At 45.7% G+C, this 12,906-nt stretch overlaps 1 protein-coding gene across 5 annotated transcripts in view; it reads right to left on the reverse strand.

Moving 5' to 3' along the window:
• The window catches only part of CREBBP (CREB binding protein), a 152,774-nt gene extending 149,100 nt beyond the window's left edge, over window positions 1-3,674 (reverse strand). For all 5 annotated transcript variants that reach the window (XM_064295460.1, XM_064295459.1, XM_064295461.1 and 2 more), the window contains exon 1: window positions 3,494-3,674. In XM_064295460.1, the coding sequence (XP_064151530.1) occupies window positions 3,494-3,578 (85 nt within the window). In that variant the 5' untranslated portion in view covers window positions 3,579-3,674. The remainder of the gene's footprint in view (window positions 1-3,493) is intronic.
• Between the last annotated feature and the right edge of the window lie 9,232 nt (window positions 3,675-12,906).

The following is a 12,906-nucleotide window of genomic DNA, read 5'->3' on the forward strand; positions in this document are numbered from 1 at the left end:
AACAAACTTTCCCCTTAGGGATTTAACTCACTTGCTGGAGTTGTATGGCAGTGTCCTGGGTCAGTTTTTCAAGTAAAGTCAAAGTTTGCAAATGCGGATTTACAAATACACAGAACTACTGATGGGCTTGGGTTCTGGTTTTGACTCTACGTTGCTTTGGGCAAATTACCTCTTTCGAGTCTGTTTCTTCACCTAGAAAATGGCAATAACAGCAGTACCTTCTCTTCCTACCTCCCCAGATAGTGTGAGGATAAAATGAGAAGATGCATACAAATGTACTCTGGTATGTAAAGCACCACACAAACACAAAGACCTTCATTTTGTCGTGAAAGATATTTTGGCTAGTCACTGTCACCACCAGCTTTCTTTAAAAAGCTTCTCTACTGCATTTATAAGGGTTCATGTTATAAAATATAATCACAATTTCTTAAGGACACATATACAGCACCCCATAAAATATACCTGGTTCAATTTTCAGAATGCAGTTTCTAAAAATTTTTTTATAAACATTTTATTTATTATATGTACATTTTGCCTCAATAAAGCTGACCCCCATCCCCCTCCCCTGCAAAAAAGAAAAAACTACTGCTTGCCTGGATATTTATTTTCCCTACACTACACTGTTAAATCATGAATTCCCTCTGTTGAAAGACATTCATGTGCTGTTTTAATGTGAATATATTAAGTAAGGACATTTCCATAACGCGCAACATTACAGTCGTCACTTCTCATGAGAGATGCCAAATAAAGGAAGGCTTCGTGTGTGAGACAGCGTTTTGGCACTCCATGTAAAACTAGAAAAAGTTACTTCAACGTCTGATGCCATCAAATTCTGTCACTCCAGAGCTGGTGTTTTACTAGGGTCTGTTTCTCTCCTTTCTCTCAGGGGGGAGTCTGCTCCCTCCTTGGGATGCCCCCACCACCAGACTACAAGCACCCTGTGGGCAGGACCCTGGCTGGGAAGCTCCCCAAGGTCAGGGGTACTGTTGGGTCTCCGCCCACCTTGCCTCCAGAGGCCAGTCCCCACAGACCAGCAGTACACCATGGCAGCAGGGTACTCACTCCACTTCTCCCCATTTCTTGGGCCTCCTCCTCTTCCTTCCAACCCCTCAGCTCTTGCCACAAATTTTATCACGTGCCATACCTTCTCCACCTGCCAAATTTTCTGGGAGCCTCCCAGGCACATCCCTTCAATAAAGTAAGGCTGAGTCTCTCAGGACCGCTACTCCCAGGACTCTGGGCACATTCCCATCCCAAACCTTTGGATGGATTTGGTGGACAGTACATATTTTAGTCATTTACTTGCCTTACTATCTCTGTCCACCTCATCACTTGGTGTCTTAGCCTAGTCGTTACTAGGAGACAAGGTTGTACCTCAATTAATGTGCTTGACAATGACTCCTTCCTCCTGCCCCTCTCCCCCAACTAATAGACCCTTCTGTGAAAACGTGATGGACGTGGCCAAGGACTAAACTAAAGTAGGAGCATTAATTTTATTCTTTGGATTATTTAAAAGGGAGCCATTAGAAACAGAATCTTTTGTTCCACATTTGGAAAAGTAAAAAGAGCCTCTGTTTGTTCAAATGGTAAGGAAGAAAAAATGTTAAAAGTGGAATCCTTCCTGATAATCTATGTTGGGATTCCAAAATAAACACCAAACCCAGTGCCTTCAAGTCGATTTCCACGGATTAACAGCACCTTAATTAAATATCTGGCCATCCACTAACAGCACTACTCAAAAAAGCCATCCTTTGGGGTCCATGCTGGAAACAACACCCCTTTTTGCTAAGTCTCCAGTTAATCACTTGCTCCCTTATAAAACAAAACCTATGGTAACCTCATTCAACAACTGCAAAGCTGTGCAGTCACTCAAAAGTTACCCGGTTTCAGAGGACAAGCTTGAAAGCTCAACTTTCCTGGTACGAGCTGTATCTCTACGTTTCCTAAGACTGAAAACTTTTCACTTAAATATGGCAAGGTTTTAAGCAAATAATATCTGTTCTGCAGCAAAACGGCATTTAAAATATGGTTGTTACCAAATTTTTCACTTCGGATAAATTGAGACTTGTATCCCCCCGCCCCCAGTTTAACAAAATTTTAACTACACGAAAACCAACTTAAGACCGATTTTTTAAAAAATTGCTTCTCTCATTTCTACATTATTACATGCCACTTTTCATAACTAGATCCCAGGAATTGTATTAAAACTGAAGCCACAAGATTTGTTTCAACAGCAGAACTAGATTTTTGTCTACGCAAATGGACAGTCACAGAAATACTTCCACAAGTTAAACAGCTGTGTCTAGTGCAAATCTGAAGGCACTGCAGCGCGATACAATTCGATTTGGACCCATTCATTATAAATTGATTTTCAGATGCTGTTACTCAAAGCCTGCACTGGAGAAAGGCAAATACTGTATTGCGCTGGAGACCAAAATCGCTTGCAGCTGCACCCAAGTTTTTACTGCAGAATCGAGAGCTCTAAAAGAGGAAATGCCACCGGCTGGTACTGTTACCATGAACCAGCCTAGAAAACCCAGCACTGTTAAGTGAAGCAAAAACTAACATGCTTTTCTTAGGCAACTGATAGGATTACTTAAGAAAGTTTTCATGGATGCTGTTTGATGAGAAGAAAAAAAAAAAAAAAAAAGACGATTTACTCCATATTCTGCCAACATTTCTGGAAGAAAGGTAATTTCTACATTTCTTCACATAATTTTTTGCACATCTACACTGTAAAACCAAGACAAGCTCAAATGGAGGCGGTGGCTCAAATGAATCTATTCACTTTCTAAGTTTTATAAGTGAGATTAAACACATCACAGCAACCTTTACAACATCTTGCTAAGGGAGTTCAGGGTTTTGAAAAATGGGATGATTAGGTGACAAGAAGAGTCTTCAAAATAACTACTAAACATTTCCCCAGGAAACATAATCCAAGAAACTTCTAAGTTGCAACTCACAAGCTGGTGGCTGCGTGCGTGTTGGGGTTGCAGGGTTGTGAATACATTACCAATTCAGAAAACACACCAAGTCACCCTCTGGCTCCCAGATTTCTTTCCGTAGCCAGAAATCGTACCTTCCCTCCCCTGTCATTCCTCTAGACAGCCACGCGTGTGTGGACACATGGCCGCAGTCGGAGGCGTGTGATGTGACCAAACAGAATGAACACACTCCACTTTACTTTTTCTCCCGGGAAGTCTAATTCCTCTGCCACGCGACGGGGGCTAGCCAACTCCGGGAAGCCCAGCGCATGCAGGACTCGGGCCGAGTGACAGTCTTCCCCCACAAACTTCCACTCTCCCTGGCGGGGGCACGGGCCGGGGGCTGCGTGGGCCCCACTTCGGGCCGCGATCCACAGTCGGGTCTCGGCGACCCCTGCCCGACAGGCGCTCGCGGGGCGATCCTCAGTCGCGGAAGCCCTCGCCTTGGGTGGGGATGACAGCCCCCGTCAGGCTCCCGCCGCCCTGGGTCCGCCCGGCCCCCTCCTCACCTGTGCTGTCATTAGCAGAAAATCCAGGCGAGCTGAGTTTGGCTCGTTTCGGATTGGGCGGTCCGTCCAGCAAGTTCTCGGCCATTTTCACCTGCTCCCGAGGAGCGCCCCAGCACGGGCTCGGGCGCGGGTCGGTGGGCGCCGGCCGGCGGCCGAGGGAGCGGGGCGGGAGCGGGCGAGGAGGCCAGAGGAGGCGCGCAGGCCGGTGGGGGAGGCGGCGGCAAATCTCAGCCTCAGCAACAGCGCCCCGCAGCGCTCACCGAGCGCCCCCGGCCGCGGCCGCCGCCGCTGCCGCCGCCGCCCGCGGCCCCCTCATCCCCTGCCCGCCTCCTGAGCGCGACACGCCGCGGCGGGGGTGCTCCGGCGGCCCGGCCGCCCCCCGTGCCCGGCTGGCAGCGACGGCGCCGGCCCGGCGGCTCAGACGGTCCCCGGGAACATGGTGCCGCCGCCTCCTCGGCCGCGCTCCCCCCCCTCCGCGCCCCACTTAATGGATTCACTCGCGGACGGCGAGGAGGGGGCCGGGGGTCCGCGCCCGCCCCGGCCCGCCGCCGCCGGGAGGCAAAACAATGCGCCGAGCGGAGCCGCGCCGCCGCCGCCGCGGCCCCCCCACCCCCGTGCCGCCGCCGCCGCCGCCGCCGCCGCCGCCGCCGCCGCCGCCGCCGCCGCCACGGCCGCCGCCGCCGCCGCCGCCGCCGCCGCCGGGCTCCGGGAGGCCGGGCCGAGGGGCGAGTGGGGCCGCCGGAGCGGGCGCCGAGGGCCGGACGGAGCGGACCGGCCGGCGGAGCGGGGTGCGCGGGCGGTTGTGGGGCCCGGGACCGGCGGGGCCGAGTAGATCGCGCTCGAAGCCCCGATCGGGTCCGCGACAAGATGGCGGCTGTTGATTCCTCAATTAAAAAAAAAAGAAAGTTTTTTTTCTTCTCTTTCCAGAGCCAGAACAGGGAGGGGGAGGGGGCGGGGCACGCCTTGCGTCACTCCCAAGCGTCAGCACGCACGGCCCCGCCCCGCCCCCTCCACCTGCGCCCGCCACGGCGGAAAGAGCCGAGTGCCCCAGGCGGAAAGGGCCGAATGCGCGGCAGAGGAGCTTGTGAATGCCTAGCCCCGCCGTGGGGCCAGGGCCGGGCCTGCGGGCCACTTGGCACCTGGCTTTTGGCGGCGACTCGGGGGCGGAGGCCCGGGCGTCGGGGCCTCGTCTGGGCGGGCCGCCCCCCGGCCCCGCGGTGCCACTGGGCCCCTGCCCGCCACCCTCCCCGACGACGTCCGGAGGGGAGGGCCGGGGCGACCTGGACCCGAGGCCGGGCCACTGCCCCTCTCCGGGTGCCTGTGACGTCGAGTGTGCAGGGTCCGCCACCAAGCGTGTGCAGATGGGAAACAGGCAGGGAGGGCAAAGTAATTCATTCAAGGTCGGCGAGGCAGACAGTGGCAAGTCCTGGATTCGAAACCCTACAGGTAAGGTGGGGGCACGTAAGACTCCGGAGTCCCGAGCCCGATGCCATGGCGGGGCTTCCAGGTGCGACACCCTTACCTGCCGGAGAAGGGTGGTGGGCGCCACCTCCACCCCGAGCCAAGCGCGCTCTGCCCGCTCCTCTGGCGGAAAAGTTCCCATTCCCTCTGGGCTCAGGGCCTCAGGAGGCACTCTAGGACACCGCCACCACCTGGCACCCTGCAGGTGCTCCAGGCAGGTGTGGGGCCTCGGGGAGACCGGCTTGCGTCGCCATCCCCTGAGGGACAGTCACCAAAACCTGAGGTGTTCACATCTCACTTCGTTATCTGCTCCTCAAAACTTGCTTATCTTAAAGACATCACCAGCTACTCTGTTTCCTAAGCCAGGAAACAGTTGAGACTGATCTGTGAATCAGTGCCGACTCCTCCCTCTTTCTCTACACACCACGCAGCCAGCCTCCCCATGTCCTTTACCTGGGGAAAATGGTCCCGCTTCATTTTCCACTGCCCCACTGTCGTCCAGCATGGCTCGGGCAGGGACGCTACCGGGCAGCTTCCCATTTAGTATTCCCTCTGCTCCACGCCTTTCCTCACGGAGCAGCAGAGTTAGCTTTCTGAAAATAAGAAAGAAATCTTTAAAAAAAATAGCTCCTATACATAGAAAAAAAAGATTAGAAATGCATTTGGCTATCCCAGTCCCAGTGGAGTGACTCATGGTGATATAGATATATGTTGTTGTTAGTTGGTGAAGTTCAAGTTGATTCTGACCGCTTGTGACCCCATGTGTGCAGAGTAGAACTGGTCTTAGAGTTTCCAAGTCTGTGGCCTATTGGAAGCCAATGGCCAGGCCATACTTCTGAAGTGCCTCTGGATGAGTTTGAACTGCCAGTCTTTGTGGTTAGCAGTCCAATGCTTAAGCATTCGTACCACCCAGGGGCTCCACAGATACACCAAAAGAGTGAATGTCTTTGAGTGTTGAGACTGATCTGTTTTTTTTTTTTCCTATTTATCTTTATTGTTCAAAATCTTGTGCTGCACCTCTCACCCTCATTTTCCATCCCTCACTTCACCATCACCACCCCACACCCCACTCTAGTCACTAGGAAGGTCTCATCAGGACCTTTCTGTATACTTCTGCAAATGCTGCTCCCTATGCTGAGAACATATACACCTGGCAACACAAACTCATCCTCCAAGACCCAGTTCAAGTGTCACCTAGTCCAGGAAGTCCTTTATAGAGAGTTCATGTCTACCCAGAACCTCAGAATGTGATCTTATTTAAAATAGGTCTTCGCAGATGTGACTAGTTAAAGATCTCCAGATGGAACCATCCTGGGATTAGGATGGGGCCCTAACCCCAGTGACTGGTGTCCTTATAGAAAATAAGAGGCACAGACACACAGAGAAGCCATGTGAAGATGGAGGCAGAGATTACAGCGATGCTACCACAAGCCAAGGAACGTGTGGAGACACCAGAAGCTGGAGGAGACAAGAAACTGGAAGAGACAAGAAAGGATTCTCCCCCAGAGCCTTTGGAGGGAGTGCAGCTGTGCCGACATCTTGACTTTCAGCTTCCCGATACGTGAGAGAATGATTTCTGCTGTTTTAAGCAAGGTTGTGGCATGTGGTTAGACCAGCCACGGGAGACTAATACACCCTCCTAGACCATGGTAGGGTCTCTCACAGCACTGTCTCTCTCAGGGCATATAACCACATTGTGTCTTTTTTCCTCCCATTCATTCAAGTTTTTATTTATTCATCAAGTATCTCTTGAGAATCTACTGAGGGCATTTCCACTGCATTAATCTCCTGTGGCAAAAAATGAAGAAATCCCTGTATATTCCCTAAACATCATAAGAAGTCCCTGAGTGGTGCAAAGAGTTAATGCACTCAGCTGCTAATCAAAAGGTAGCTCTAGTCTACCCAAGGACTCCTTGGAAGAAAAGTCTGGTGATCTATTTCTGAAAAATCAGCCATTGAACCTATGGGGCACAGCTGTACTCTAACACGTGTGGGATCATCGTGAGTCAGAATTGATTCCATGGTACTTGGTTATTTTAGAAATCATAAACAGAAGTACTCAAGAAGTCACTGTAGGAGGCGGGGCCAAGATGGCAGAGTAGTCAGATGCTTCCGATGATCCCTCTTAGAACGAAGACCCGAAAAAACAAGTGAAACGATTATATAATATGACAAGCTAGGAGCTCCGAACATCAAAGGCAAAGTTAGAAAACGGACTGAATATCAGGGGGAAGGAGAGACGGTTCAGAAGCAGTGAGGAGTTGCCGGACCTGACTCATCAGGAGCCCTCAGGCACGATCCCCTGAAGTGACCACGGCGGGTCTTGCAATAGCATTCCGGACCTGGTTTCCTCCGGGAGAGACAGTGAGCCACACAGTTTACTCACACCTCCAGAACCAGAGAAGAACGCCACTCTTAGCAAAAGCTAAGTACTTGCTTTTATTTTATCACCCCCTCCCCCGAGCCCCCAAGATGGCTTCACTGACTGTTGATTTCCCTGGGCCTGAGATAGGTCCTGCTGCACACTCTGAGCCATTCTCCTAGCCTTGGAGAAGGAATAAATTCACAATTGGGGGAAAAGATAATCTGCCAGCTCCACTAAGCTGGGGAGCTCAGGACAGAAGTGGCTGCTGTGCAGGCACAAATCGCCCACGGGCATTGAATACCTTTCACCCCTGCATGGACCTTTGTGGACCCATTTCAGGAGAATAGGCAACTGTTTCAGCTGTGTGGTACAAAGGTGGGTTTTTGACATTTGACACCATTTTGCCAATTAAACACAGTCCTCACCTACCCACATCAGGGGCCTAATGACTGGTGGCTCCACTCATATCACCTAGCCACCCGTGACAGGGGTCCAAGGATAAGTGATACCCCCCAGTCCTTACAACCAAAAGCATTGGATGCCCATGGTCCAACTGCAGAACCCACCCACCTGTGCGCTGTAGGGAACAGTCAACTGCTTTCCTCACAAACACTCAGGGAACGGTTGTCAGGCCCCTGCCTTGTTCAGAGTGTGACCCCCACCTGCAACCAGATACCTGTGCCTACATCTATCACTCTTGCCCCTCTAAGACTGTGGGACAGAGTCTGTACCACATGCTTGATGATCAACTATCTGGACACCTGAGCTGAACCCATACAAGAAAAGTGAATTGACTCCTAGGCTCATATACCTGGTAACAGCCCTAGGCATCTAGTGACAGGATGTTAGAGCTTTGAAGGCGAAAATAATCAAGCTAGCTCACTCAAGCCTCCTATTTGGGCATATCAAAACAAAACAAAGCAAGAAGCTAGGATACACTAAGCAAACAAAATTAATTAATACAGTAACTTATAGATGGCTCAGAGACAACAGTCAATATCAAATCACATAAATAAGCAGACCATGATTGCTTCAACAAGCTCTCAAAACAAAGAATCACGGATCTACTGGATGAAGGTGCCTCCCTGGAATTACCAGATGCAAAACATGAAAGATTAATATACAGAACTGTTCAAGACATCAGGAAGGAGATCAGGCAAAACACAGAACAAGCCAAGGAACACACAGATAAAGCAGTTGAAGAATTAAAAAGGTTATTTAAGAACATAATGGAAAATTTAATAGGCTGCAGTAATCAGAAATTCAGAAGATTAACAATAAAATTACAGAATTAGACAACTCAATAGTCAGAGGAGCAGAATTGAGAAAATGGAAAGCAGAATTAGTGAGATTGAAGATAAAACACTTGGACCAATATATTTGAAGAAAAATCAGACAAAAGAATTTTAAAAAAAGAAGAAACCCTGAGAATCATGTGGGACTCTATCAAGAGAAATAACCTATGAGTGATTGGAGTAACAACAGGGAGGGAAAACAGAAAATACAGAGAGAATTGTTAAAGATTTGTTGGCAGAAAACTACCCTGATATTGAGAAAGATGAGAAGACATCTATCCAAGATTCTCATCAAACTCCACAAAAGGTAGATGGCAAAAGAATGTCACCAAGACAAGTTATAATCAACTCACCAAAACCAAAGATAAAGAGAATTTTAAGAGCAGCTAGGGATAAACAAAAAGTCACCTACGAAGGAGAGTCAATAAGAATAAGCTTGAATTACTCAGCAGAAACCAGGCAGGAAAGAAGGCAATGGGAGAACTTATATAAAGCATTGAAGGAAAAAGAATTGCCAGCCAAGAATCGTATATCCGGCAAAACGGTCTCTCAAATATGAAGGTGAAATTAGGACATTTCTAGATAAACAAAAATTAAAGGAATTTGTAAAAACAAAACCAAAACTACAAGAAATACTGAAGGGAGTTCTCTGGTTAGAAAATCAACAATCTCAAATATCAACCCAAAACTAGAACACAGGACTGAGCAACCAGATGTCAACCCAGATAGGGAAATCACAAAAATAAATCAAGATAAAAAAAGCTCAAAACAGGGAAACAGCGATGTCATTACATAAAAGATAACAACATTAAAACAATAAAGAGGGACTAAGAAATGTAGTCATAGATCTTTCAGATGGAGAGGAAGTCAAGGTGATATAAAGTAATAAAAGTTAGCTTTAAACTTAGAAAAATAGGGGTAAATATTAAGGTAACCACAAAGGAGACTAACAATCCTACTCATCAAAATAAAATACAGGAAAAAATAAAGACTCAGTAAAAACAAAATCAACAACAACAAAAAAGAGGAAAAGACAATATAGAAACTACTCAGCAGAAAAACTTAAGTGGGAAAAAGAAACTGTCAACAACACACAAAAAAAGACATCAAAATGACAGCACTAAACTCATAAAAAAAAAAAATACCTGTCTATAATTACGCTGAATGTAAATGGACTAAATGCAGCAATAAAGAGACAAGAGAGTGACAGGATGGATTAAAAAACATGATCCCTCTATATGTTGCCTACAGCAGACACACCTTAGACTTAAGAGACAGAAACACACTAAAACTCAAAGGATGGAAAAAAATATATCAAGCAAACAACAATCAAGAGTAGGAGTGGTGTTGTTAATTCTTGACAAAATAGACTTTAAAGTTAAATCCATCGAAAGGATAAGGAAGGACACTATATAATGATTAAAGTGACAGTATATCAGAAGGATCTAACTGTATTAAATATTTACGCACCCAATGACAGGGCTTCAAGACACACAAAACAAACTGTAACTGCATTGAAAAGTGAGATAGACAGCTCCACAATTATAGTAGGAGACATTAACACACCACTTTCAGTGAAGGACAGAAGATCCAGAAAGAAGCTCAATAAAGACACGGAAGATCTAAATGCCACAATCAACCAACTTGACTTCACAGACATATACAGAACACTCCACCCAACAGCAGCTGAATATACTTTCTTTTCCAGCGCACCAGGAACATTCTCTAGAATAGAGCATGTATCAGGTAATAAAGCAAGCCTTAACAGAATCCAAAACATCGAAATATTTCAAAGCATATTCTCTGACCATAAGGCCAAAAAAGTAGAAATCGGTAACAGAAAAAGCAGGGAAAATCAAACACTCAGAAATTGAACAATACCCTGCTCAAAAATGACTGGGTTATAGAAGACATTAAGGATGGAGTAAAGAAATTCAGAGAATCCGATGAGAATGAAAACACTTCCTATCATAACTTTTGGGACACAACTAAAGCAGTGCTCAGAGGTCAATTTATATCAATAAATGCACACATACAAAAGAAGAAAGGGCCAAAATCAAAGAATTATCCCTACAACTTGAACAAATAGAAAGAGAGCAACAAAAGAAACCCTCAGGCACGAGAAGAAAGCAAATAATAAAAATTAGAGCAGAATTAAATGAAATAGAAAACAGAAAAACAATTGAAAGAGTTAATAAGACCAAAGCTGATCCTTTGAAAAAATTAACAAAATTGATAAACCATTGGCCAAACTGACAAAAGAAAAACAGGAGAGGAAGCAAATAAAAGAGATCGGCGATATTACAATAGGCGCAAATGAAATTGAAAGAATCATATCAGCTTACTAGGAAAAATTGTACTCTAGCCAATTTGAAAACCTAGAAGAAATGGATGCATTACTAGAAACACACTACCTACCTAAACTAACACAAACAGAGGTAGAACAACTAAGGAAACCCATAACAAAAGAAGAGATTGAAAAGGTAATTAAAAAACTCTGAACAACAAAAAAACAGCCATGGCCTGGACAGCTTCACTGTTCTACCAAACTTTCAGAGAAGAGTTAACACCACTACTACTAACGGTATTTCAGAGCATAGAAAAGGAAGGAATACTCCCAAACTCATTCTATGTAGCCAGCATATCCCTGATACCAAAACCAGGTAAACACCACAAAAAAAGAAAATTACAGAACTATATCCCTCATGAACTTAGATGCAAAAATTCTCAACAAAATTCTAGCCAATAGAATTCAACAACATATCAAAAAAATAATTCACCATGATCAAGTGGGATTCATACCAGGTATGCACGGATGCTTCAACATTAGAAAAACAATCAATGTAATTCATCATAAATAAAACAAAAGACAAGAACCACATAATCTTATCAATTGACGTAGAAAAGGCATTTGACAAAGTCCAACACCCACTCATGATTAAAAACTCTCAGCAAAATAGGAATAGAAGAAAAATTCCTCAACATAACAGAGGGCATTTCTACAAAGCCAACAGCCAACATCATCCTAAATGGAGAGAGTTTAAAAGCATTCCCCTTGAGATCGGGAACCAGACAAGGATGCCCTTTATTACAACTCTTACTCAACATTGTGCTGGAGGTACTAGCCAGAGCAATTAGTCTAGGCAAAGAAATAAAGGGCATCCAGATTGGTAAGCAAGAAGTTAAAGTATCTCTTTTTATAGATGACATGATCTTATACACAGGAAACCCCAAAGAATCCTCAAGAAAACTGCTGAATCTACTAGAAGAGTTCAGCAGAGCATCAGGATACAAGACAAGCATACAAAAATCAGTTGGATTCCTCTACACCAACAAAGAGAACACTGAAGAGGAAATCACCAAATCGATACCGTTATACTAGCCCCTAAGAAGATAAAATACTTAGGAATAAATCTAACCAGAGACATAAAAGACTTATACAAAGAAAACTACAAGGCACTATTCTAGGAAATCAAAAGAGACCTACATAAGTGGAAAAACATACCTTGCTCACGGATAGGAAGACTGAACATTGTAAAAATGCCTATTCTACCAAAAACGATCTATATTTACAACGCAATTCCTATCCAAATTCCATCGACATGTTTAATGAGTTGGAGAAACAAATCACCACCTTCATATGGAAGGCTAAAGAGGCTCTGGATAAGTAAAGCATTACTGAAGACAAAAAAGAACAAAGCTGGAGGCCTCACACTACCTGATTTTAGAACCTATTACACCGCCACAGTAGTCAAAACAGCCTGGTACTGGTACAACAACAGATACACAGTGCAATGGAACAGAATTGAGAATCCAGACATAAATCCATCCATATATGAGCGGCTGATGTTTGACAAAGGCCCAAAGTCAGTTAAATGGAGAAAACACAGCCTCTTTAACAAATGGTGCTGGCATAACTGGATAGCCACCTGCAAAAAAATGAAACAAGATCTGTACCTCACACCATGCACAAAAACTAACTCAAAAGAGATCAAAGACCTAAATATAAAATCTAAAACGATAAAGATCATGGAAGAAAAAATAGGGACAACTCCAGGATCCCTAATTCGTGGCGTAAACAGTATACAAAACATTACTAATAACGCACAAACACCAGAAGAGAAGCTAGGTAACTGGGAGCTTCTAAAAATCAAACACCTATGCTCATCCAAAGACTTCACCAAAAGAGTAAAAACATTACCTACAGACTGGGAAAAGTTTTTAGCTAATCAGCATCTGATCTCTAAAATCTACATGATAGTGCAAAAACTGAACAACAAAAAGAAAAATAA

This window comes from Loxodonta africana, chromosome 12 (genome assembly GCF_030014295.1).
Source record: "Loxodonta africana isolate mLoxAfr1 chromosome 12, mLoxAfr1.hap2, whole genome shotgun sequence".
NCBI classification, from domain to species: domain Eukaryota; kingdom Metazoa; phylum Chordata; class Mammalia; order Proboscidea; family Elephantidae; genus Loxodonta; species Loxodonta africana.